The 27,282-nt window shown below is 41.2% G+C and overlaps 1 protein-coding gene across 10 annotated transcripts in view; it reads left to right on the forward strand.

The window, feature by feature from the left end:
• Nucleotides 1–27,282, forward strand: part of LOC140734874 (suppressor of tumorigenicity 7 protein homolog) — a 191,826-nt gene that overhangs the window by 78,750 nt on the left and 85,794 nt on the right. For 3 of the 10 annotated variants that reach the window (XM_073059510.1, XM_073059516.1, XM_073059513.1), the window contains exon 2: nucleotides 8,097–8,147. The exons of the other annotated variants lie outside the window; for them this stretch is intronic. In XM_073059510.1, the coding sequence (XP_072915611.1) occupies nucleotides 8,097–8,147 (51 nt within the window). The remainder of the gene's footprint in view (nucleotides 1–8,096; nucleotides 8,148–27,282) is intronic. 10 annotated transcript variants of the gene reach the window in all.

A 27,282-nucleotide genomic window follows, 5' to 3' on the forward strand; every position in this document is an offset into this window, starting at 1 on the left:
CTTTAAAAGGATAGAATGCAAATCAAAATCAATCCATTATTTGCTTTAATTCATCATTAGTAACTTTTTTCCCAAGACAAAATTAATTTTTTTCATGTTAAAAAAGGTTATGTTTACTTGTGCTTGAAATAATTCTGAAAGACTCTACGAGAAGCATAATGTAAGTACAAAAATTTTTAAGAATAGCTTCAGCTCTCTCTTAGTAAGGGTGACTGCTTTCTGGTGGTGTTTGTAGTGTTTACCCATGAGGATTATTATCTACTGTAACTATGGCCAAAAGACCAGAGTGATTAGTAAAATATGTAGAAATTAATATGATTGCCAAACCCCTACAGAATGAGTGCTTTTAAACTTAGGATCTGAATGAATTGTTTCTCAACACGTTCAGTGGTACTGACCAAGTGGGCAGAGATACATGAGGTACTGGTTCTGATGTTGCAGGCTTAATGGTCTCCAGCTTGTTTTCATTAAAATGTTTTTCCCCCCCCATTAATACTGAGGGCAAATGTGAAGGTCTACCTTGTGGCTGATATGAATGTGGACTAGCATAAAGGGACAATACTAGTAAATTTGGGTAAATACTGGAATTTCCATAGTACATGGTTTATAGGACAGATATACATGAATATTTAATGAAATGGCCAGTATATTGCATGTCTTTAGGGATAACTTGGAGAAATGGATACAATAATGAGTTAAATTATCAAACACGAGGAAACTTGCAGATGCTGGAAATTCAAGCAACACACACAAAATGCTGGAGGAACGTAGCAGGCCAGGCATCATCTATAGGGAGAAGTACTGTCGATATTTTGGGCCGAGACCCTTCGTCAGGACTAACTGAAAGGAAAGAGAGTAAGAAATTTAAAAGTAGGAGGGGGAAGGGAAAATGCGAAATGATAGGAGAAGACCGGAGGGGGTGGGTTGGAGCTGAGAGCCGGAAAGGTGATTGGCAAAAGGGACACAGAGCTGTAGAAGGGAAAGGATCATGGGACGGGAGGCCTAGGGAGAAAGAAAGGGGGAGGGCAGCTCCAGAGGGAGATGGAGAACAGGCAGAGTGATGGGCAAAAAGAGAGGAAAAAAAGGGAGGGGGAAAAAAGTAAATATATCAGGGATGGGGTAAGGAGGGGCATTAACGGAAGTTAGAGAAGTCAATGTTCATGCCATCAGGTTGGAGGCTACCCAGCTGGTATATAAGGTGTTGTTCCTCCAACCTGAGTGTGGGTTCATCTTGACAGTAGAGGAGGCCGTGGATAGACATATCAGAATGGGAATGGGACGTGGAATTAAAATGTGTGGCCACTGGGAGATCCTGCTTTCTCTGGTGGACAGAGCGTAGGTGTTCAGCGAAGTGGCCTCCCAGTCTGCGTTGGGTCTCACCAATATATAAAAGGCCACACCGGGAGCACCAGATGCAGTATACCACACCAGCCGACTCACAGGTGAAGTGTTGCCTCACCTGGAAGGACTGTCTGACTGTCTGGGGCCCTGAATGGTGGTGAGGGAGGACGTGTAAGGGCAGGTGTAGCACTTGTTCTGCTTACAAGGGTATGTGCCAGGAGGGAGATCGGTGGGAAGGAATGGGGACAGTCCTTCCAGGTGAGGCGACACTTCACCTGTGAGTCAGCTGGTGTGGTATACTGCGTCTGGTGCTCCCGGTGTGGCCTTTTATATATTGGTGAGACCCGATGCAGACTGGGAGGCCACTTCGCTGAACACCTACGCTCTTTCTGCCAGAGAAAGCAGGATCTCCCAGTGGCCACACATTTTAATTCCACGTCCCATTCCCATTCTGATATGTCTATCCATGGCCTCCTCTACTGTCAAGATGAAGCCACACTCAGGTTGGAGGAACAACACCTTATATACCAGCTGGGTAACCTCCAACCTGATGGCATGAACATTGACTTCTCTAACTTCCGTTAATTCCCCTCCTCCCCTTCTTACCCCATCCCTGACATATTTAGTTTCCCCCCATCCTTTTTTTTCCTCTCTTTCTGCCCATCACTCTGTCTGTTCTCCATATCCCTCTGGTGCTCTCCTCCCCCTTTCTTTCTCTCTAGGCCTCCTGTCCCATGATCCTTTCTCTTCTCCAGCTCTGTATCCTTTTTGCCAATCACCTTTCTGGCTTTCAGCTTCACCCCACCCCCTCCGGTCTTCTCCTATCATTTTGCATTTCCCCCTCCTCCCACTACTTTCAAATCTCTTACTCTCTTTCCTTTCAGTTAGTCCTGACGAAGGGTCTCGGCCGGAAACGTCGACAGTGCTTCTCCCTATAGATGCTGCCTGGCCTGCTGCATTCCACCAGCATTTTGTGTGTGTTGCTTGAGTTAAATTATGTTCATTAACTTAAAATGTGGTTATGGTTATTAAAATCATTAAAGAGGCATTTCCTCTGGTGGTTTATAAACACAAGAGATTCTGCAGATGCAGGAAATCCAGAGCAACATACGTAACATACAGGAGGAATTGAGCAGGTCAGGCAGCATTAATGGAGGGGAATAAACAGTCGACATTTCAGGCCAAGACGTTTCATCAGTACCTGTAAGGTTCTGATGAAGGGTCTCAGCCCCGAAAGGTTGACTGTTTATTTTGCTGAGTTCTTCCAATTTTTTTTTCTCTATGAGCTACTTCATTTGTTTGATGAGATTAAACTGAAGAATGGGGTCTATAGGTGTTTGAGTCGGGGAGAGGACAGCAATTTGGTCTGTTGATTGTCATTTCATGAACTCCACTGAAGTGAATGCACCGATTTAGGGCGGCACGGTAGTGTAGTGGTTAGCACAACGCTTTACGGTACCAGTGACCCAGGTTCAATTCCTGCCACTGCCTGCAAGGAGCTTGTATGTTCTCCAAGTGACTGTGTGGGTTTCCTCCAGGCCCTCCAGTTTCTTCCCAAAGTCCAAAGAAGTACCATTTGGTAGGTTAATTGGTCACTGTAACTTGTTCCATGTTTAGGGTAGGATTAAATTGGTGGGGGGGGGGGAGGTTATTGGGTGGTGCAGCTTGACGGGCCAGAAGATCCTATTCCACACTGCCTCCCCGTTCAAAAAAAAAAATCAAATGAGGCTTCTTTGGGCCCACTTGATTGTGATATTCTTTTCAGCCAGTATCGTGCTGATAATCACTGGCAGGGCCTGTGGCCAGGATGCCGGAGGACAGAGGAGCCAATGGAACTGGACACTAGCAAAGAATCAGGAGATGAAACAAGTGGAGAAAGTTGCTTGGAAAATTGATCCCAGTGGCTGCAGGATGCAGCGTCCAACAAATGTGTGTTAACTTCTTCCTATTCGATGAGATGCCTGTCTGGAGCTTTTGAAAATGCTACTCTGGTGACTGTTGTGACTTGAAGAACAAACTCAGTGGGGGGGGGGGGGGGGGAATTACATAATGGACTCTCCGAGACTGGTGATGTTTGTGAGCAGCTCAGTGAACAATGGCTGATGAATGTTAGGCCCATCCACTGATGGATGTCCTTAAAGAAACAAATCAATCCGCCCCAGCCTCTGCCCCTCCGTTCCCCCCCCCCCCGTAGCCCAGTCCAAAGCTGATTGCGCACTTCGTGATGGATAGCAAACATCGCCACCTACGAAACGGTAGTTAGCCTGAGCAATGAGGTCCAACGTGGTCGCACTTTGAACCACACCAAATCAGTAGATTAGGTGGCCAGGGAAGCTGTGGCCACCTGCTCCACAAGTTGAACATGGACTACAAGGTAAATTGCGACTGACGATCCAAGTCAGACCCATCACCTGACACCTGCCTAGTGCCTTGCGCGCTGCCGTACCTGAAGCCATTGAATGGATTGCTAAACCTGACATGGAATTATGACTGCATACTATGTATTGCAAAGTTAATCATGAGTACAGGACAGGTGAAGTGAGTAAAAGAGTGTGGGGATTTGAAGGGAGTCGGGTGGGAGCAGAGGGGGCATTGCAAAAACCGAGGTAAGGATAAGCATGAAATAACTGCAGATTATGGAATTGCACCGACCGGTCTTATTGTATAAAAGCACATATTGATGGGGAAATCTCAAGAAACTTCTTTGCAAAGCTATAAAGAGGTAATGTGGGCCTCTGGGGAAATTAACCAAGATGTTACTAAGGATATGGAACCGCTTCTGTATTCCTCCCTGGTGAAATGTGAGGTTTGGTATATTACAGTCTTAACGTTTCAACAGTTAAATACAAATCTGCTCAACTGGCTGCTAGTCTCAGATCTGAATTCCCAGCCATGAAGTGGGCCTGCCAGAGAATTACGCGGATCACTTTTTTACTGCTGCTGAAGTGTTACTTACATTTGAAGTGTAGGTTTAGCAGCGCAACTGAGCATAAAGAAGGTATGCTTCTCTTAGTATTACAAGAATATCCTCCTAGGTTAAGAAACATGCTGGGATTTATGTCTGCTTGCTCTTCTGTTGTTGAGTTTGCTGTACTTAATGTGTGTACTGTTGGTATTCAGGGAGTCTGTGTTCGCTCATGCTGTTAATTGTAATATTTCTGCACTGTCTCCTGCTCAGAGCAAACTGGTAACAATATACAAAGGCGCAGAACTCTCTTCCACTGCAGCTTTATAATATCTTACCTTTTCTCCCCAAGAGCCAAAGTCCTGCCATCTAACAGGGTAAAATGATGACCATAAAGGCTTGAATGTTTATTTAAATCTAATGCTGTGTTTCTGTTGCTAGGCCACTGGTTTGATCAATAAATCCAAAAAGGACTTTAGGAGCAGCTTCTCCATCCAACATAGCTGTTTCCACAAGTATCTGTAAAGTATAGCGAACTGGATCTTAAAGTTCAAATTTCAAAGTAAATTTATTATCAATTTACATATATGTCACCATATACAACCCTGAGATTCATTTTCTTGTGGGCATACTCAATAAATCCAGAATAGAATGATAACTGTAGTATAATCAATGAAAGACTGTACTAGCATGGACGTTTGACTAGTGTGCAACAGACAAAAAACTGTGTATATGCAAAAAGAAAGAATAATAATAATAATAAATAAGCAATAAATATTGAGAACATGAGATGAAGAGTTCTTGAAAGTGAGTCCATAGGTTGTGGGAACACTTTAATAATGGGGCAATTGACGTTGAGTGAAGTTATCCCCTTTGGTTCAAGAGCCTGATGGTTGAGGGTTAACTGGTCTTGAACCTGGTGGTCCGAGTCCGATGGAGACAGATGCTGATAGGGTTGGATAAAATGTGGTGGGGAAAGTTAATATGGACCATAATTATTTTCATTCTCATTGTGAACGGCCTATTGTTATATTGTATATAATTCTAGTTTACGTTAAATGCCAATTCTTGTGGAATGAGTTGGGTCGTTGAGCATACCATAGCTGTGCACTCTCCTCTGCCGTATGCATATAAATGTGGTAATGACCGTCAGTGACATTCTTAAAGATTAGCACCTTACTGCCAATCCAGAAGTGAAGATAACAGTTACAGTTTTAGGTGTTGAAATAGAGGGTGCCACTTGGACTACATTTCAAGAGGCAGTGGGCCATCTTAGCTTTTGCATTTAAAAGAATATCTTTCTATAATTACCATTGAAATTATTTTAAAAAGCATTGGAAAGTATTTATTTGATAATGCATCACAATAATTGTATAAAAATGAGATTCTGCAGATGCTGGAAATCCAGATTAACACACACACAAAATGCAGGAGGAATTCAGCAGATCAGGTAGCATTTATGGAAACGAACAAACAGTTGACGTTTCAGGCTGAGACCCTTCCTCAGGACTAGAGAGGAAGGGGGAAGAAGCCTGAATAAAAAGGTGAGAGGTGAGGAAGGAGGACTGGCTAGAAAGTGATTGGTGAAGCCAGGTGGGTGGGAAAAGGGCTGGAGAAGAAAGAGTCTGATAGTGGCCTATGGGAGAAAGGAAAGGAGGAAGGCACCAGGGTAGGTGACAGGCAGGCAAGGAGAAAAAGTAAGAGGTTAGAGTAGGGAATAGAAGAAGAGGGAAGGTGGAGGGGAAAAAGATTACCAGAAGGAGAAATGGATGTTCATACCATCAGGTTGGAGGCTACCCAGATGGAATATAAGGTGATGCTCCTCCAGCATGAGGATTACCTCATTGTAGCATAAGAGGAGCCCATGGACTGGCATGTCAGAATGGGAATTGGAATTAAAATGATTGGCCATCAGAAAATTCCCTTTTTAGTGGATGGAGCAGTTCCCCAATTTACATCGGGTTTCATCAATGTAGAGCAGGTCACATCGAGAGCATTGGAGACGATATACAACAGATTTGCTTCACCTGGGAGGACTATTTGGGGCCCTGAATGGTGTAAAGGAGGAGGGGAATGGGCAGATGTAGCATTTCTGTTGCTTGCAGGGACATGCGCAGGAGGGAGATTAGTCGTGAGGGACGAACGGACAGGGCAGTCACAGAGGGAGTGATCCCTGCGGAAAGCGGGGAGTGGAGTGGGGTGAAGTAAAGATGTGCTTGAAGATGATGGAAGTTGGGCAGAATGATGTGTGTCCTGTGGCGTATGGAGTGGTAGGTGAAGACAAGAAGAACTCCATCCCTGTTAGGGTGGCAGGAAGATGGGGTGAGCACAGAGGTCCGAGTAATGGAGGAGATGCAGGTGAGGGTGGCATCAATAGTGGAAGAAGGGAACCCCTGTTCTTTGAAGGAGGAGGACATCACTGACATCCTGGAAAGGAAAGCTTCATTTGGGGAACAGATGTAGTGGAGATGAAGGAACTGAGAAAAGGGAATAACATTTTCACACGAGGCGGGGTGAGAAGAGGTAGTCAAAGTAGTTGTGGGATTTGGTAGGTTTGTTCAAGATGTTGGTAGACAGTTTGTCTCTAGAGATGGAGATAGAGAAAGGGAGGGAGGTGTCAGAAATGGACCAAGTGAATTTAAGGGCAGGGTGGAAGCTGGAAGCAAAGTTGATGAAATTGATGAGCTCAGCGTGGATGTATGAAGCTGCACCAGTGCAGTCATCTATATAGTGCAGCAAGAGTTCAGGAGCATTCCAGCGATGGCTTGGAACATGGATTGTTCTACATGGACAACAAGGGGTCCTGTGGCTATCCCTTGAATTTGGAGAAATTGTTGAGGGTGAGAATCAGTTCTGTTAGATGGAGGAGGGTGGTGGTGGAGGGGAACTGGCTGGGTCTTCTGTTGAGAAAGGAGCAAAGAGCTTTAAGGCTTTCTTGAGAGGGGATAGAAATGTATAGTGACTGGCCATCTATGATTAAAGTGATGCGATCAGGACCAGAGAATTGAAAGTTGTTGAGATTAATACATACAGTAAATGTATGTAGTAGGTTAATGGATTGTATAAATCAGGTGATTCCTCAAGTCAAATTCCTACTGTTTGGTGGGTTCCATCAGGTGTCACTGAATATTGGGATCAGAGAGGAATATTAGTGCCTCTTTTTTAGTAACTAATTACCATGGCAACGGCAGTCTTATTGTTATTTGGTTAGCTTTGATGGAAAATCAAGCGTCCAAATATTGGATATTTCAAATAATCTTATTACTATGCAGATAAAGAAGGAAATAGGCAATTGTAGGATAAATTCCAGGTTAAGTAGTGGAAGTGTATTTGGGTTCTTGTACTGTACTACGGTATATTGTACATGCTGTCTTAGATGAGGCAGATTAAGGAACACATTTATTGTGGCAGAGGACTTCCTACTAAATCTAAATATTGCAAAAGTCTGTGATGTGACATACTTTCCTAAAGTGGTAACTTAAAGCATTATTTACACTGCAAGTACAGGGGGAGTCGCATCTAAAAATTAACAATGAACATTAACCAGAAGTTCCCTAACATCATCAAGGGGAAATCCTTGGGAAAACCAAAGGTTAACAATCAAATTATGTTATCTGAAATATCCTACATATAATATCTCCAAAGTTGTGGAAATCTGATTGTATTGGAAAGGATAATAATAAGCATCTAAATCGACAAATATATTAAAAGCAGAATTTTTCCTTTATATCTATTTAAAATCTTTATAATCTATGTTTTTAGAGCCTGACAAGCAATATTCCTTGGAAATGCGAGTAGATCTGCGCCAATGTACCCTGGCTTATTTATTTTTTTATTTTGCTTTCTGCAGGAACTTGGTCAGCACTTACAGTCCTTTCTGTTCTTTTTACTTGTCTGATCTGTAAGTATTCTTTTGCCTCAGAAACTGTTATTGCAAATAGTAAAGTGGCTGCTTGGCCTACATATTTGTTTTGATTGTGTGAAAAATAAACCTGCAACCTTTTACAATAAATGCTACTTTTCCAATATCCATTTCGAAGTCAGGAAACCATTCTCTCTGAGTGCTCCTCGCCGGTGTCATCTGTTGACCTTTGCAGATGACTTTTAGGCTACAGTGCTGCGTAACTGACAGGAACCCTGGGGCAAGGAGCAGAGGTCATCTGCAAATTAATATCCAGTGAAAAAATATCTTTATGGTAGATGGTCCCAGAAATGTCTTCTAATATGTCAACTGTCTTAACTTGTTCCTTTGTTCTGGGAATAAGGGTAAGTGCAGTTAGCAATAGTGGCAATTTTGCATTTTAAAACACAGCATAATCAATATCTGGAAAACCTTTTAAAATCTTGCCTTCTATTCACGGTTTAAAGAATTCGATGATAGTAACAAATGGTAACTACTGAAAATATGGAGCTTTTTTTTTCATCCTGCAGTCTTGCTGCAGAATTCAAAGTGCTTTGAAAAGTTAAGAAAATACGTATAATATTCTATCATGAAGCTTGAGACAAACTCATAGAAAAGAACTTGTACTTGGGAAGTGTCTTTCATGACCTTAGGTCATCCAGATGCACTTCAAAGCCAGCAACACACTTTTGAAGTGTACATCTTGTGGTAACATAGGGAATGTGCAGTAAGGTCCTTGAAAAAGCTGATGTAATACAAGGCAAAATAAACTGGTTTTAGATATCAGCCATGTGTATTTGATGGTCTTTATCAAATAGCTCTGAGTATTACATGCTTGTAGCCTAAGTCTTGGTTTAATATCTTGCCCAAAAGGCAGCAGCTCTGAAACTGAACCAGTTGCTTAATCCTGATGAAAGGTCTTGATCCAACATGTCAACCATCCATAGATACTGCCTGACCTGCTGAGTTCCTCCGGCAGTTTGCTTTGCACTCCCTCAGTGTTGTGCTGATACTCTCTCAGCCCTGAGAGAGTGTTGCATTGTGGCAATTATAGTCTTTTGAAGAAAAACTAGACTTTGTACCCAAGTATCAGAGATGGGATTGCAACCACAAGTTTCTGAAGCACTAGTGATTGAAATCCTTGAGTAGAGGTTGATTGTTACTTGGGTATAGTTGGACTGCTTCTCCCAGCCTCTATTTCTCACCTACATGGCTACTTACCTGAACAATAGAAGAAAATGTTCTTAATAATAAGCATTTTGGTGAATTTTTTTACTTAGAAACTTTTTGCTTCCCAATTGATCATGCAGTTGTAAATTTTTTTGTCGTCTTCATCGCTGTAACTGTTAACGACTTAAACCTGTGGCCTTTATGGTCCAGCTCATTACCCAATGTTTTCAGCCAATTAAGAGAACTCTTAAGCAAGGAGAGTGAATAGAAACAGAACAAAAACATGCGAGTAGATATCTTCCTTCTGAATAACCAACATCAATACATGGCTGGGTTGTATGTCATTGGATGCAGTTATTTTAGATATGAAGCAATGATGGAGATTATCACATAGGTCCATAGTTACACTTACTCTTTCTTGTTTATTCAGCATTTTCTTCATTAGTACATGCTTGTGGTCTATAGTTAGGTGAACAACTGTCTCAAGACACCAGGGCTTTCCCTTTTAAAGAAGGGTTAATGATATTAGGTTTCTACAAGCAGTAACCATAATTTCCTTTGAGTGGTCAAACAAAGACAGATGTTCTTCAGAACTGCGTTTATTTTTCCCCTCTCGCTCACCATGGTCGCCAGCATCTCATTTCATAATGGGAAGAATTCCTAAAGCTAGTCAGGTCAACCTTGAGGTTTGCTGCGGATTTCCAAGGTGGAAGTTCAGGGCTGATATTCATTACGCCTTGGTGACTTGACAGATACAGTGCTGTGCTGTAGGGCATGGAGAAGAGTTGAGAACAATAAAGAGGTCTTGGAAGGGCAGGGCCTGTTGATGGATAGTGGAGAAATAGACTAAATGGAAAATAGTGTTGTTTGGTTTTGAATAGTGAATAGTTGCTTAACCAGTAATAGGTTGGGTATATTTGATATTTTGATAAGCTGTAGCAATTAATTGTCAATTACTCAGTGCCACATGCTGAGCACATGTAATGGCAATATGCCTTTGTGCCTTTATTTACCTTTGTTTGTCCATCTGGTACTGGAGTTATTAAAACTCAACAAAGATGATCCTAGTTCTTCAGGTAAAACCTGAGTGATTATAGTGGTAACTGGTTTAACATTTTAATTTATTATGACTGCATAAGAATCTGTGCCATCTTTTTTTAAATGACGACAGGAGCCTCTGTCTCTGTTTACTGTATAATGTTGAGGTTGTTCGCTGATGAAAACTTGAGGTATAAAGAATATCTTGCAGTAGTTGATTTTGCACCCAGGGTCTGGGCATAAGCAGATACTTCAACTTCTTGTAAGGTTATCACTTCATAAATAGTGTTTTCAAATAATACAAACCAGATCCATATGGGATACTTTGAATTGCGAATGAACAAGAGCCCCTTTTGTCTTTACTTAATACTTTTGAGCGTCATTTACTGCTTGTTCATATCTACAGGTTGTTTGAATAAGCTTTGCTTATCTCCCCAGAGTTTCATAAGCAAATGCTGAAAAAAGGCAACCAAAAGGACTGTTCACATTTAAAGTGACTGTTTTCATTTATACTACCTTGTAGAAGCCCAGACTACCACCTCCCAGTGACCTGCATGTGTCCCATCCAATTCCCAGGACTATGTACACATTAACATGCCTAATGTTTGGTGTTATGTATTAATTACTGTGCCAGAACAGCTTGTTTATTTGTTACCTAAAAGTACCCCACAGCCATTGAGTAGTTTTCTAGATTTTACATAACCCTGCAAATAGCCTCCATTTCATTCCCCACTACCCCTTTCACATATTAAATTTCACAAGCTTTTACCCCTAAACCAATTATTCTGTATCAACTCATTTGACCTTTTTTAGATGGTCTTTGACAACTGAATGATGACATCGGCTACCTCGCTCCAGAGACTAAATACAGTTCAGACTGAGGTAGAAATCTTTACACCTTGCTGATCTTCCTCCTCTTGCAATAAAGCCTGTTTGAAATCAAATCCGAGCACTTCATGAGTAAAGAACTACATTGAGAATGGACCAATTACACTGTGCAGATAGAGGAATAACAATGCATTAAAGTGATAAATCACCCGGTGAGAATTCTAAATACAGTCCATTGGGAATTTTCAACTCTCATTGTCATACATAATATATGTATATTATACACATGTGTACAAGTTTTGGTACTTTAACTATTCCCACTGAAAGTAGATTCGGCGCGAAGTTGTATTTGATGTGGGGAAATTTGGGGTTCTGTTATTTCAGCCTTCCAGTGAATGTGTGATACTGTAGGAGATTAATATACTTATTTTTATCTGTATTCAAGACAACTTCGGTATTGTAGGTCACAACAAGTATTGCAGATGGTAGCATGGAATTATAAGTTGGTGCTCTTAGACAAAACGCACTACCCCACCAAAAAAAAACCAAAATGGTAATGATGTTACGGAGGCTATTTTTAAAAAAAAGTCTCAGTTGAGAGGTTGGGAAAACTGTTCCAGAAACAGCCTAGTTCAACGTAAATTCACAGACGTCACGCATCAGTGCCAAAAACAATTTGACAGCTGTTCCAGACAGACATCCAGCCCAGCCAGTTTTGTGAGATTAACCCTTTCAATCTGGTGTAGTTGGTACATTTTTATTGCCCTAATATAAAATTACAAATAAATGTGTATGCATAATTTTGTTAAATTGGAAATAGCAAAGAAATTAAATGGAGACCAATTGCTCTTTCTCCTTTGCACAAAATGCATTGCACACAAATTAGTAAAATTAATCACATTTCCTTTTAAAATTGTAATGATAAGTACATGCAAAAATATAAATGCTGAAACTTCAGCAATTCATTGGCCAATATTAACAACAGTTTTGTCACTTTTGTTCCTAAGTTTTTGCAATGTCATGTTCTGTATGTAGGCAAATCTGCAGCTAAAAATGCAAAAACAAAATGCTAAGAAGCTGAAACAGAGTGCCCTCTGATGTGGCTGAATCCAGTGTGACTTGAAACCACCATTGATGTCAAAGCATCATCAGACTGGCTCAGCTGATGATTTTTCCAGCGTTGTGACTTTAAAATGACTAGATAATTGAATTATACAAATACTTCATTTTGCTCCTTCATAAAATCTCTTTCTTCTTAAAACTATTTGAAAGTTTTTCTTTTTTCCATTGGGATTTGTTGATGAAGGTGTATTTAATTGTTGTATTTTATCTCTGAGCAAGTTTGCAAAAATATTGAAAACCAATAAATTGAAAAATTAAGGAAATCTGAAATAAATACAGAATATGATAGAAACCCTCAAAATGTTGAACATCTATGGAAAGAGAAACAGACTTAATATTTCAAATAAAGGACCAACCAACTACTGCATCTATAGATGCTGTCTGACATACAGAGAGTTCCAGTATCTTCTATTTGTATTTGAAAAATTAACCCCTTTTGTCTAAATAACTGATAAACTTACAGACCAAGTTTAGTTTTACTATAGAAGCAGAAATTTACCTCAGTTAGTAATTTCAATTGTTCTGTATACAATTGTTTTAGATAAGAGTACAAGTTGCCAGATATATATATATTTAATTAGTAATAATCACCATTGAATCCAAATTAAAAAAGAATCCCAAGCTCATATTCATTATTTTAAAATTTATTTTAGATGGGTCAGCCAAAAATCTTGTGGGCTGCTGAGGGAATCTTGAGGGAGTTGGAAATGCCTTGGACTTCATAATGTAAACTAGAGCTGATTTAAATGGAGTAAATGAAGGGGTTAGACAAGATGAAAATCTTGCTGGCTTTCTTGTGTTCTCGTTTATAATGGGAACAGTTAGTGCATATTACTTTATGTGTGTACAAGTTGGTCACCAGATTGCACACTATTCTTTCTTAATGATTTTTTTATTTGTTCGGTCCAAACTTAAAAGAATAGGTGAAATAAAAAGGATGACAATTCTGCAGCAACAATTACAGTTAACTTTGCATTGTGTTATGTATTCTTTTTAGTGTCTTTATTTAAAGTTTTACTTCAAGACTACAACCTCTTCCCAAGAGACTGAGCTTGAAGTCATCATTGTTGCCTGGAGCTGAATTTGAAGTTTTGTCTAAAATTCAAGGATACAAGCTTATTATTCACTCCCCTGTATTTAAGAATTTTGCATTAACCACTTATGCTTATGGATATTGTTCTGGGCTGTCATAGCTCAAAATCTTCTAAGCAATTTAAAGAGAAACCGTTTGCAGATTTTACACAAAACAAAATTTTGGTTGAAATGTTCCTTTTTTTAAAAAAAGCAAATGTGTGTTTGGGGAGGGGGGAAGAGGGAGAGAGAATATCTGATTTGCATACATTTCTATCATTGCACCAGCGATACAATATTGAACAGTTAATGGAAAGGGAAATTAACTAGACTTGCCTTCAGAAATTCTGGAAGCATTCATGTCAGGTAGCATCTGTGATGATAGAAAAAGTGTTCCTTCCACCACGGCTCTATTTCACCTCTCTCCATAAGCCCTCACAGGTCACAGCAGGGTTCCGTTTCTGTGAATTGTTTGTAATCTGAACAGCTTGCAAGTCGGAAATGTAGCTGCTGAGTTCCCACACAGCATAAGATACCTGAAGAGGTGCGTTGTCCTGTAGGGATAGTCTGGAGTAAATCAATCTTGTCTTACCATTCTTAATAATAAACTGATGTTAATGTACAATGCCTGAGCCTGTCTTGGGTTAACAATGATATTAAAAGATTATATTGCAGACAGGGTTTAAGAAGGTCAGTGCTGTTGGCCTGACTGGCATGTCTCAAGGTAGGACTCGCAGAATGGGCATCAACTTGTTAACTAGAATGTATTCTTCTTGGATTCGATGTGTCACATTTCCAGCTAGTGACAAGCGCAGACACATGCAGCCCTGGAGCAGCTGGGAGATCCATCCCACTAGTATCCTGAATGCTGGTGGGATGGATCTGCCGTTTGTGTGTAAGTTCATAAACTGGGAAGGAACTGTATTTACATTCCTCCAAAAATAAAATCAACTGAGATAATAAGAATTGATGTCTTCCTTAGACAGCAGCAAAAACAATTGTGTTGCTTGGGATGTCCTCCGTCTCCGCTGGTTCACAGATATTCCTTCTGTTCTCCCTTCCCCCTCGCTACAACTTAAAACACGCTTGTCTATTAATCTGAAATGTTCCTCTATTTCCCTCTTTTGCTAAGATGGCAGCATATTCGGATGCAGCAGGTTCTCAGGGGCCAGCCAAAGGTGTTCTGTCTTTTTTAAATGTCTTTTTTTACAATTGCAGGACAATGCTGGACATTAAGAACTTAAAGCTGCTCGTTGGTGGAGTAGCTAAACTTGGTTAGGACCATGTTACTGCCTGCTACAGAAAGGCATGAGAGTTAGGGCAGGGTGTGCAGTCTAATGGCGAGTGATCATATTTGACATTTCTCTTGTGATCGCAAGACCCTGCAAGATGCTGCAAGCCTGTTTTCCTTGTTTATTGGCGAGATAGATGGCGAGGGAGCTGCGTGGCCTCGGTGTGGCAAGGACTAAGTCTCGAGCTGCGGGCTTTCCTGATGCAGCAGTACAGGCAAGGAGATGCTGGAGGAAGTGTAACTGGGTTGGCGGCTGCCCCCCCTTCCGTCAGTGCGGTCTTCCAGTGTTTGTTATGTGCAAGACAAGCTGAATTGTTTGCGTTTGCGGACTGCTGAGAACTGCTTGCTCTTGTGCATTTAAGGCAGAGATAGACAGGTTCTTGATTAGCCAGGGCATGAAAGTGTATGGGGCGAAAGCAGGGGAGTGGGGATGACTGAAAGAATTGGATCAGTCCATGATTGAATGGTGGAGCAAACTCGATGGGCTGAATGGCCTACTTCTGCTCCTATGCCTTATGGTCTTCTTACCGATAACACTCAGGCACTGTCAATTTACAGGATATGTCATTCAGGGACTTGAGCTATATTTTTTTGTGTATGACTGTATGTTTACTTGCTGTCTTGTACGTGCCTTGTGCTGTGTGTGACTGTTGGTTCTGCGTTTTGCACCTTGGCCCTGGAGGAACGCTCTTTCATTTGTCTCTACTCATGGGTATCCATGCATGGTTGAATGATAATTGAACCTGAACTTCAACGTGACCAGATGCTGCTTGACCTGTTGCATATGCACAGCATTTTCAATTTGTATTTTAATTTTCCAACATATCCTGTTTCACATTTTACAAGATTTGGTTTCTCTTTCATGGGATGACAAATACAAATGGGTCAATTTATATTTGTAAATGAGGTTGTTAATGTCACATGTACCAAGATATCAAGGTCTTAGGTTTAAATATTCAGATCAAAAATCCACCAAAGTGAAAAACAGATAATTTCATTATTCATTTAGTATTGCAATATTCATTACGATTTCACTCCAACAGTGCAGTGAGGTGGTATAGGAGGAAACAAAGTACTTATAAAACAAGGTAAGAATAAAGCGTTACAGAGAAAGTGCAGTACAGGCTTGAAAAATTAGGTGCAAGGCTAAAACAAGGTAGGTGTAGCAAGAGGGCGAGTCCACCTGGTCATACTAGGGAGTTGTTCAGTTTGTCCTTTTACATTGCGATTGGTGGTATGTGCTTTTAGGCTTTTGTATCTGCTGATGGAAGAGGGGAGAAGATAGAATGGCTGGGGTGGGTGAAGTCTTTGATTATGCTGGCTGATTTAACTGAGGCAGCAATGACTATAGACAGAGTCTGTGGAGGGGAGGCCGGTACCCATGATGTGCTGAACCAAGCCCACAAGTCTCCATAGCTTCTTGAGGTCATGGGTAGAGTAGCTGCCATACTAAGCCTTAGTGCATCCGGATTGGATTTGTGCTTTAGATGTTAACGCTGGTGGTGTGCTCTGCAGAGAAAGGGCAGAACAAGTTGTTATCATGCTCTAGCATTTAATCTTGTATCTGAGATTTCTCATTTTGGATTCTTCAATTATAGCCATGTCAGGCTTTACACTATTACATTTGGCGACAGAGAAGATTGTAATGTAAATTCAGAAATACAGAATAAGCAAGTATTATTAAATCTCATCTACACATCTTGCTTCAATTATTTCCCCAACCCCAGTTTCCCAGACAGATACACATTAGAGAGAAATTGTTTTATTGTCAGTCAAGTAAAATTGCTACGGGGAAATCACCCATTTTCCAGTGTGTAAGCAGGCTACTGATATGCACTCACTCAGTTTCTGTTACTGTCACAATCTGACGTTCCCTCTAACCTTGACTTCCTTCAAATTACTCCACATGAAATTGAAGACATTGTTAGACAGTTTGACCTTCTGAGTGGATGAGATGTGAACAACAGATACACGTACCATTATGCTAATTTGATTTTGACACCAAAGTCTAATCTCAAGTCACTTGCCTATTTTTATATAATTTGATTCTGACGTGACTTTGTAAATCCAATGATATATGTAAAATATTGTTGAGTTACCAAATCAAATACGGAATCAAATTTTAAGTTATGAAAAATAAACTTATCAACTATCACTGTGAGCATCTCCTCCATTTAGCCTTACAGATGTGTAGTTATACCCATTTTAACAGATTTCATATATTATCTTTTTATTACATTAATTTAATGTTGAGAATCTAGCCTCCTGATCTATATTAAATTCAAAATTTGTATAATTCTGAATTTAGAGTAGTTTTGCTGTATAAAAAACATAGTACAGAAGTTTTAATTATGCCATGATCTGGATCTGATGTTCTGCTGCCATGCCATGTTGTGACTTTCTTTTGATCTATATGATCCATTTCAGTTTGGAACTCAATTAGCCTTATGCCTATTTCATTGATACCCATCTCCTTCATTGGGCAGACGAATAATTGATAATCCCCAATCTATATGAATTATTTTGTTGGAATGATAGTAGAATACTAAAACAGTATTTTGAACAATGAGCTGGATTTCAGGCCAATGAGAATGCCATCCACAAAGATCTAGTGATCAGTGTTTTAACGGACTCCATTCTACCCATGCCTGTTCTGCTCAATTGTTGCTTCAAGAAGACCGAGGCATACAACAGAAAATGGTGTCACAGCTTGAACTTCACAGCAGGTTTTACCGGTTACTTCTAGTAATATCAGAAACCGAAAGAGATTTTGAGATTAAAGTTGAAGCTGAAATATGTAAATTGAAAAAAATGTGATGTACTATTATTTCGGAAACAATTGTGGTTTCTTCCCACAGTCCAAAGACGTACTAGTTGGTAAGTTAATTGGTCATTGTAAGTTGTACCGTGATTAGGCTAGGGTTAAATTAGTGGGTTGCTGCGTATCGATAATTAATAACTAACTAACTAACTAACTAACTAACTGCTTCTTTAGTAAAACTGCAAGGCACACATAATTTTATTTAGAGCCCGAGAGATTGTTAAATAGTTATGTTGTGGTACTCTATTAAAGCTAATTTACCTCATGCAAAAACTCAAATGTTTTCAGCCTATTTTGCAGAGAGATTAGCTAATAAATGCCTGAAATTCTTGTATTTTAGCTCATTACATTTCACTGTGAGAAAGAGCAGGGAGTTGCTGATCATAAACACAGGAGATTCTGCAGATGCTGGAAATCCAGAGCAACACACATAAAATGGAAATGTCGACAGTTTTGGGCTGAGGCCTTTCATCAGGATTGGAAGGGGAGGGGTAAAGATGCCAGAATAAGAAGGTGAGGGGAGAGGAGGGGGTACAACCTAGAAGGTGATAGGTAAAGCCAGGTTTGTGGGGTGGGGGGGGGGGGATGAAGTAAGAAGCTGGGAGGTGAAAAAAGGTAAAGGGCTTGGGAAGAAGGAAATAGTTGGCTACTGGGAAATCCTGCTTTTTGCAGATGGAATTGAAGGTGCTCGACAAAGTGGACCCCTAATCTGTGCCGGGTCTCACCAATGTTATTTTCCCACTCCCCCTTTTCTTCATTTCATCACTCTAGCCCTTCTTTTTACCTCTTCTTCTCTCCCGCCTATCTTGTCCCCTCTGGTGCTCCTTCTTCCCTTTTTTCCCATAGTCCACTCTCCTCTCCTATCAGATTATTTCTTCTCCAGTCCTTTACCTTTTCCACCTATCACCTCTCAGCTTCTTACTTCATTCCCCCTTCCCCCCCCCACCCACCTGCCTTCACCTATCACCCTCTAGTTTGTACTCCTTTCCTTCCCTTTCTTATTCTGTCATCTTCTCTCTTCCTTTTCAGTTCTGGTGAAGTGTCTTGGACCAAAACATCGACTGTTACTCATTTCCATAGATGGTGCCTGGCCTGCTGTTCTGTATCTTGCCCAGAGAGTAGCTGAGAGTATAAACTCATTTATGTTTACAGAACGTGTACATCCTCTGGAAGTTACTGTCAGGTCCATACCACAATGAGTGTGAATGCTGGTAGTTGTGCCGCCATTAGACAAAACAGTGGTGTGGTTGGTAGAGCTGCCGCCTCCAATCTTCAGTGACCTGGGTTTGGTCTTGACCTCTGGTGCTCCCTGCAGAATTCTTCCCCTGACTGTGAGTTTCCTCCAGGTGTTCTGGTTTCATCTGGTCACATCCCAAAGTAGGCAGTTTGGTCGATGAATTGCTTGCTGTAAGTTGCCCTTCAGGAGGAGTGGTAGAATCTGGGCTGAGTTCACTGGAATGTGAGCAGAGTAAATTGTGGTTGGTGTAAACAGATGCACGATGCTTAGATTTGACTTAAGTTGCTGAAGGGACTGTATCAGTGCTGTATAACCTCATAACAATTCAGGCTTCAGTTCCACCTTATGGCTCACCACTGAGTTGTATCACTTCACCACTGGCAACCAGACCCTCAACCACCAAAGCACTAGGCACTGGATTTCACTTCCTAAACTTCACCGCCTCTTAACCTTTGTATCTTCTTGTATAAACATGAGAAATGCCGGAAAGCCAAAACCACACACACACAAAATGCTGGAGGTACTCAGCAGGTCAGGCTTCTTCAGCTGTCCATCGATTTTGATGTTGACTGTGCTGAGAGTTTAGTCTCTGCAGGCACGTTTATGGACCACAAAACCAGCATTGGATCAGCACTGTCTCCCACATCAATTGCATTTGTGATTTGACTGGTCTAACACCGAATGTCTGTGTTCATGACCTGCTTCATATTTCTTCTGCCTTTTCTCCTCAATAGCTGGGATCGACTTCTTGACAATGCAGCGCCAGCTTCTTCTGTCCAGAGCATCTTTCTCCCGGGTGTTGACATTCATGTCAATGTTCTTCATATGGCGCTTGAGCACATCTTTGTAGCGCAGCTTCTGACCACCATGCTTCGTCTTTCCTTCATGTAGCTCGCTGTAGAAAATGGCTTTGGGTAAATGATCATTGCTCATTCTTGTGACATGACCAGTCCAATGCAGATGGAAAGCTGTGATGAGCGATTCTGCACTGACTGTCCCAGCACATTTGAGCACCTCCACATCTGGTATCCTCTCTTGCTACTTCATGTGTAAATGCATGAGTTGTGTCTTGGTCAGTTTCTTGATGTGTTTTCAATACAATGTCATCGTTTCAGTTGAATAAAGCAGAGATGGTAAAACAGCTGTGTTATACACTTTGACCTTGGTTGCCATTTTAATGTCGTGGCGAGACCAAAGTTGCTTCTGCAAAGCACCAAAGACTTTTGTAGCTGATTGAGTTCTCTCTCAGCTTCCAGATCTGATGAGTTGGTGTTGGTCACAGTGCTTCCTAAATATGTGAGAGAGTCAGAACTTCTCAGCGCTACCCCATTGACCGATATGACTGGTGGTTGGGGCTCACTGAGACTACACAGAGGAGGAGGCTGGTACAGAAGTTCGGTTTTGGAGACATTGATTCTTAGGCCAAAAAGAGTGGCAGCAAATGAGAAGCGGTCTACAATTTCTTCAATCACATTAACATCAGTAGCAACCAGGGCTGAGTCGTCTGCATACAGAAGCTCTCTGACACATATCTCTCTTGATTTGGTTGAGTCTTTGAGTCTTGACAGGTTGAACAATTTTCCATCTGAGCGAGTCCTGATGTACACACTTTTGTCCAAATTATGGTCCATTATTTCCAAAACTGCAGCAAAATATAGTGTGAATCTTTGGAAATGGATAAGCAGTCAGAGTTTCGAGCTGAGACCCTTCTCCAGCATTTTGTGTGTTCTTTTATGATACAATTTGAAACGTAACTGTTTGCCCTAGTTTATCATCATATGTCCAGCCATTTTTGTATATGGCCAAGCATCAATGTTTTGTTCAATACACTTCTCTGAGGTACCCCACTGAACGTTTTGTCAATGTGATATATTAATGGCCCTGGCTGTTGTATATTTTTACATTTTGATTTACAAATGACAGAAAACATTAAGAATTATCGTGGTTCATTTTGGCTCCTCTGGTAGCAGAGTCCCTGCGAGACTCTGCAGACTTACCATTTTGTTACTGAGGAGAAAAATACACTTTATGCTGATTATTATTTTTAAAATAATAAGCAAATATGGGAACTTTAGATCTGTGTTCTGGAAGTATAATTCCTGTTTGGATTAGTTTTACGTACATCTTATTGGCAAAACATAGGCTTTTTTGTCTATCGCTTACAGTATATAATAGGATTGTAAATGATAGATGTTAATATTTATCAACATAGTAATTTATTGAAAACATGCCCTTGTTAATGTAGGACACATAATGAAACCTCACCGATCTGTGGCTGCTTTACATTTGTGGAAGGTCATAGTTTTTCAGAACTTTGGATTGAAGCTCACAAGATTGCCAAGGTTTGCAAAGAATTTTATAGTTCACAATGAGATTGTAATCCAGAGCATTTCCTGTGGGAAGCATCAGAATGCTGCTGTTTGGTATGCAATCCTAGGAATAGAACGCTGATAGTTTCCTGTGGCAAAGGAACAGCAGAGGAGACATCCTCAAGATTTGCTTCTTTTCCCCTCAGCAGTGATCTTGAACTTGCCAAGTCTCTTATGCTGCAGGAAGGAAAGTTTAGTTACAATTGTCAAAATTAGGTTGAGATCACAACTGGTTACAGATCTTCCCAGATACATAAGCATTGCTGTATGAACTAATATACTCTCAGTTTTGCATTTGCGAATTATATAGTTGCAATCTGAATTTTTGTGGTCTAGAAATTGGATTGCATTCTTTTGTGTGGTATGTGACTTCATTACAGCAAAACCTAAAATGTAGTGGAAAATCAAGGGCTTGTGAGTTGCACAAAGTATCTGGATGTCCTCTCAGGTCTTCTATGTGTCTGATGAGCAAACAAGTGCAGTGCCCAGACAAGCACAGTGATATCCTTCACTTTCAGGACCCTCGTGAATCATTTCTGCTGAACCAGGCTTCAAACACTCGTGAAGTCTACTTCAGCATGGTATAACGATTATCTTCCTGACCAGAGCCCAGTCCACTGCTGGCCTGACTCTCCAGCAGATTCCTGCCCTCACTGTTAAACTCCTACTCCTTCCCTCCCCAAACTTGTGACATTGCGTGCCAATCTTACCCTCTCAGTCACCAACATCCTCCCGAGTACTCATCCCCTCGTTCTGCCTCCAATTGCAGTTGTGTGACAGCTCCTCAACAGTTAACTCTCACCTCGCCATTCCTTCTCTTTCCCCATGTCCATCCCCTTCCCAGACCCATAACCCAAATCTATCAAACCTCCCAAATTGACTTATTTACTGGTCCCTCCCTCATCTCTCTGGTTATTAATATCCTCACCAGAGCCCTGTCAACACAACATCTAACAGTACAGGCAACCCGGCTCCGATTCCCACCGCTGCCTGTAAGGAGTTTGTATGTTCGCCCTGTTGCGAGGGTGCTCTGGTTTCCTCCCACGGTCCAAAGACGTACCAGTTGGTAGGTTAATTGGTCATTGTAAATTTTACTGCGATTAGGCTAGGATTAAATTGGGGGATTGCTGGGTGGCACAGCTTGAAGGGCTGGAAGACCCTGCTTTGCACTGCCATCTCAATAAACAAACAAATTAACAAATCTCCTGGCCCTTACCTCAGATTCGCCTGATTTAATCTGAAGACACCCCTCAATATCCCCGAGGCATTCCCTCAAGCAAGACATTTTTTGTCCTGTCACAGACAAATTATCTGTCACGCACAAACACACACATTTTATTTCCAAGACATGTTTCATTATGGTATTAACACAGGCCATATCCAGCTGTCAATCTCATGTTGATAAATGACTTTGGTGTTACTTAGAATAAAATAAAACCTTACACTGCCTCAGCATTTACTATATTATTACGTTACACTTGGAGTTGGCACAGTTACAAGGCCATCTTGCTTTTGGAAAACTTTTCTAGCTTTCCTTTCAAACGGAGATTAAAGGGACCAAAATCTCAAGTTTTAAAAAATATATATACTTCCAGGCAATTGATGTTTATTTATTGATATGAATCAAAGGAATTGCTTTCATTTTCATAAATAAATGGCGGGACATGTGAATGAGTGGCGGGGGGGGGGGGGGGTGTCATGTATTAGATGCTACTTCCTGACTTTCAGTTGCACCAATAATAAATCACATTGCAGGTGACATCATTACAAGGTAAAGAACAAAGTATTACCAGCACAACAACAACAAAATGCTGGAGGAACTCAGCAGGCCGGGCAGCATCTATGGAAAAGAGAATAGTCAATGTTTTGGGCCGAGACCCTTCCATCAGGACAAATGCCTCAATATTGCAGCTCCGCTCCTCTTTCCCCATCTAACCCCATCCGCATTCTCTCCCAATCTTTCTCCACCTGCTTAACGGCTCATTAAGTGTCTGAACGCTCTTTGTCTCAGCTGCTCCTTAGGGAGCTGGTTCCACCTTCTAAATCCTCTGCAGCTAAAGGCCTTTTTCCTGAGTTCCTATTGAATTTATTAGTGACTGTTTGATAGGTGTGGCCCTTCTGCCTGCGCCATAATTGGGAACATCCTTGCTGCATTCACCTCTCAATCAGATCGATAATCCAAACATTTTCCTTTGCTTTTCCAGAGATTGGGACCACATCTCATTCAATATTTCTTGACAAGGATAACCTCTGTACTCTACGATCTTTTTTTCTGACATGTTCTTCAATGTCTCTTTTCTCATCTATACATGGAAATCTGCTCACATTAAGTTAAAAATACCCCAGTTGTATCAGGGATGATCAATAATTTCACCCTCATTAACAACTCCACATAGTGGAGAGCGATAAGAAAGAACTAAGCCTTTCCTACCTATTCCTTTCCTCTGCCGTTTAATTTTTATACTTGGTTTTATGTGCTTATTTTCCTTACTTATCATCAATTTCAATCGTCTGAGATCTCCCTGTTCCTTTACCGCATTCAGGCACACCCTTTCCTAGGCAATTTTGGTCTGCATATTCTCCCTATCAAGATGTATCACCTGGCAATGACAGATATTATTCATGAACTGCTGAACTCTGACGTTATGTGGCTTTTAGTTGGGTGATTGATATTCTCTCCCAGTCTCTGTCCTTGGCAAAATCATTCTGCAAGGATGCGTCTGAAAGCAATTCTTGGAATATGGCCGAAGTCATGACTATCATAGGTGGAGGAGTGCAGAAATTGCTCTCTTCATCTCCAGGTTAAATTCCATGTTTTAATTTAATTTTGACATGGTTACTGAGATGTGGCTGGCTTACACACACATGAAACCTGCTCATTTCCTCTTACCCTCCCAGTGGTTCTTGCCCAACTTTGCTCCTTCCATTGACAAGGTGTGCTGGAGTCCAGTTTAGGAGTTTCAGCTGATTCACCACCACCAACCTGTGGTCAAACAGTCACAGCACAGATTCAGTGGTAGGGTTGGTCAGTGCAGCTTGGCCGGCATTCTGAAGTAAATCTTGAGATTTAACACATTGCCAAGCCCATTTCTGCTGTAGCTTAATATTTAAGGCCATGCTTACCATGAAAAGTATTTGTATAATCTATTGAATTACATACTCCCTGTTGTGCTGTTGGCAGCAATGAAGTTCCTCCACCTCTGGTGGTGTTCATTGTGTCAGTAGCTTCCTCTCAGTTTTCACTGCCTTCAGTCACGCAAGTGCTGTGCGGAGACTCAGCAATATCGTCACACTCAGATGTAGAAGAATTCTTCATTGCTGTTTCCCTAACAATATTGTTCTACCAGTCAGAGTTGTTAGCCCTGAGCTGAACCATTGACCCTGGAAGGCCAGTGGACCACTCATAGTCTGGCCTCTACACTTTGACCTATTTGGCATGGGTGACCCTCCTTTGAGCCAAAGCATAAAGCCCTGACTCCGTCAGCATAGCTGTCTGGGTCACTGAGGCACGTAAGCCCTCCAAACCATGATGAGATTGTAGTTCTCTTTGAGGTATAATCTATTGACCATGAGTTTAATAATAATTAAAGTGGCCAGTGATGCAGACAGTAAGGCTGCTGCCTCATAGCTCCAGGAACTCCAGATTCAGTCATGACCACCACTGATGTCTGTGTGGAGTTTGCATGCTCTCCCTGTGTCTGCATGAGTATGCTCTGGGTGCTGTGGTTTCCTCCAAAGTCCAAAGGATGTTGAGGTTGGTAAGTTAATAAGAGTGCAGGTGAGTTAGAGAATATTGGGGAGTTGATTGGAGTGTTGGTAGAATTTCCTCTCTTGCTCTGAGAACTAGGGGAGGCAATAACTGGCAAGAGAAAATCTGCAGGTAAGTATATAATATGGTGTTCGCACAACGTCCAAATCATGTAACATCAGATATCACAGAACGTATCGTGGACATTAAGCATTTGTAGATAAGCCTACAAGAGGAGAGGCTGTACTTGATCTGGTACTGGGAAATGAACCTGGTCAGGTGTCAGGTCTCTCAGTGGGAGGGCATTTTGGAGATAGTGATCAAAATTCTATCTCCTTCACCATAGCATTGGAGAGGGATAGGAACAGACAAGTTAGGAAAGTGTTTAATTGGATTAGGGAGAAATATGAAGCTGTCAGGCAGGAACTTGGAAGCGTAAGCTGGGAGCAGATGTTCTCAGGGAAATGTACAGCAGAAATGTGGCAAATGTTCAGGGGACATTTGTGTGGGGTTCTGCATAGGTACATTCCAATGAGATAGGGAAAGGATGGTAGGGTACAGGAACCATGGTGTACAAAGTCTGTTGAAAATCTAGTCAAGAAGAAAAGCTTACGAAAGGTTCAAAAAAACTAGGTAATGATAGCGATCTAGAAAATTATAAGGCTAGCAGGAAGGAGCTTAAGAATGAAATTCAGAGAGCTAGAAGGCATCATGAGAAGGACTTGGTGAGCAGGACTAATGAAAACAGACAGACAGACATACTTTATTGATCCCAAGGGAAATTGGGTTTTGTTACAGTCGCACCAACCAAGAATAGTGTAGAAATATAGCAATATAAAACCATAAATAATTAAATAATAATAAGTAAATTATTCCAAGTGGAAATAAGTCCAGGACCAGCCTATTGGCTCAGGGTGTCTAACACTCCAAGGGAGGAGTTGTAAAGTTTGATGGCCACAGGCAGGAATGACTTCCTATGACGCTCAGTGTTGTATCTCGGTGGAATGAGTCTCTGGCTGTGCGTACTCCTGTGCCTAACCAGTACCAGTACATATACAGGAGGCCACACAGGGAACTTCCAGTAATCCCCCCCCCACCCCTCTCCTTTACCATTCTCCATTCACATTTTCCTTTCTCACCTTATCTCCATATCTGCCCATCCCCTCCCTCTGGTGCTTTCCAACATCAACATCAACATATCACTGGATTAGCACCAGTGGCAGTTTGATGGTCATTGCAGATTTTGGGTGAAGGGCTTTTTTCCATGCACGATTACTCTATGGGGCTGTAAGGAATAGGAGCAGGAGTAGGCCATACAGTAACTGGAGGTTTCTCCTGCCTTCAATAAAATGTTTGCTAATCTGATTGGCTACCTTTGTTCCACTTTTCAGTTGATGCCTGTAAGGTTTGTTTCTGCTGTAGTCCAAAAATCTTATTTTAGTCTTAAAATATCCTAAATGAGCCTGCACGCAGAGCTTCCTAATGTAGAGAAGCCATTTATTCATACTCACTGAGAAGCAATTTCTGAGGTACTCTTTATCCAGAGAACAAATAATTCAAGATGACCCCATCAGCAAAACACCTTCTCACTGTTTACCCTCCCAGCCTCCTTGAAATCTCATAAATTGTACAGATCACTCTCTAGAGTTTTAGAAGATCAAGGAGTTTAGGCTCAGTCCTTCTGCTTAATGCAACCTCTTTTTTTACCCCAGGAATTAATCAGTGAACCTTTCTGCACTGCCTCCAAGTCAAGCATCCTTAAAAAGGAAAATAAAATTGTACCCAGAGGAAAAATCCACCCTCACCCACTCATAGTAACATAAGCACTGTAATAAGTTTCATGTTATTCTGGCTGAAATTAGTTCTAGGGCTATTTAGTACAAAGATTTAAGGAGAGTACAGACTGTTCATTAATACTAGTCAGTTTGAGATGCAGGCAGAACTTATTTAATAAATGGTGTCTTTGATCAAAGTTTGTTTTAATCAGTGGCATTCTTTACACGCTGTTATTAAATGATCTAATTCTTTGTAAATCTGCTAATATGCTTAAAGCAGCTAATACAATGATGTAATTGGCTTGATGTGGATCAGATTTCACATGATAACGTTGATTAGACTTGCTTTAGAGATCGGTTGTGCCTCGACACATAAAGTACAACTTTTGCCAAAAACTGTACCTTGCTGCACCTGTCATCAGTGCTGTAAGTCTCTCCCTGAGAATTATTTTTCCTATTTAGGAACGCATTTGATGCTTGGGAATATGGTCTCCTCTGTTGGAGGAACCAAATGAAGATTGGTTTTCAGAACACCTGCATTCAGTTTGCAAGGATAGTCCTGAGCTCCATTTGGTTTTCATTTTAATCCTCCATCCCAGTCCCTCTCTGGTCTCATAGTGCTTGAAGCATGCCCAGCTTAATCTTGAGGGAAACACCTCATTTTC

This window comes from Hemitrygon akajei, chromosome 10 (assembly GCF_048418815.1).
Source record: "Hemitrygon akajei chromosome 10, sHemAka1.3, whole genome shotgun sequence".
NCBI lineage: Eukaryota > Metazoa > Chordata > Chondrichthyes > Myliobatiformes > Dasyatidae > Hemitrygon > Hemitrygon akajei.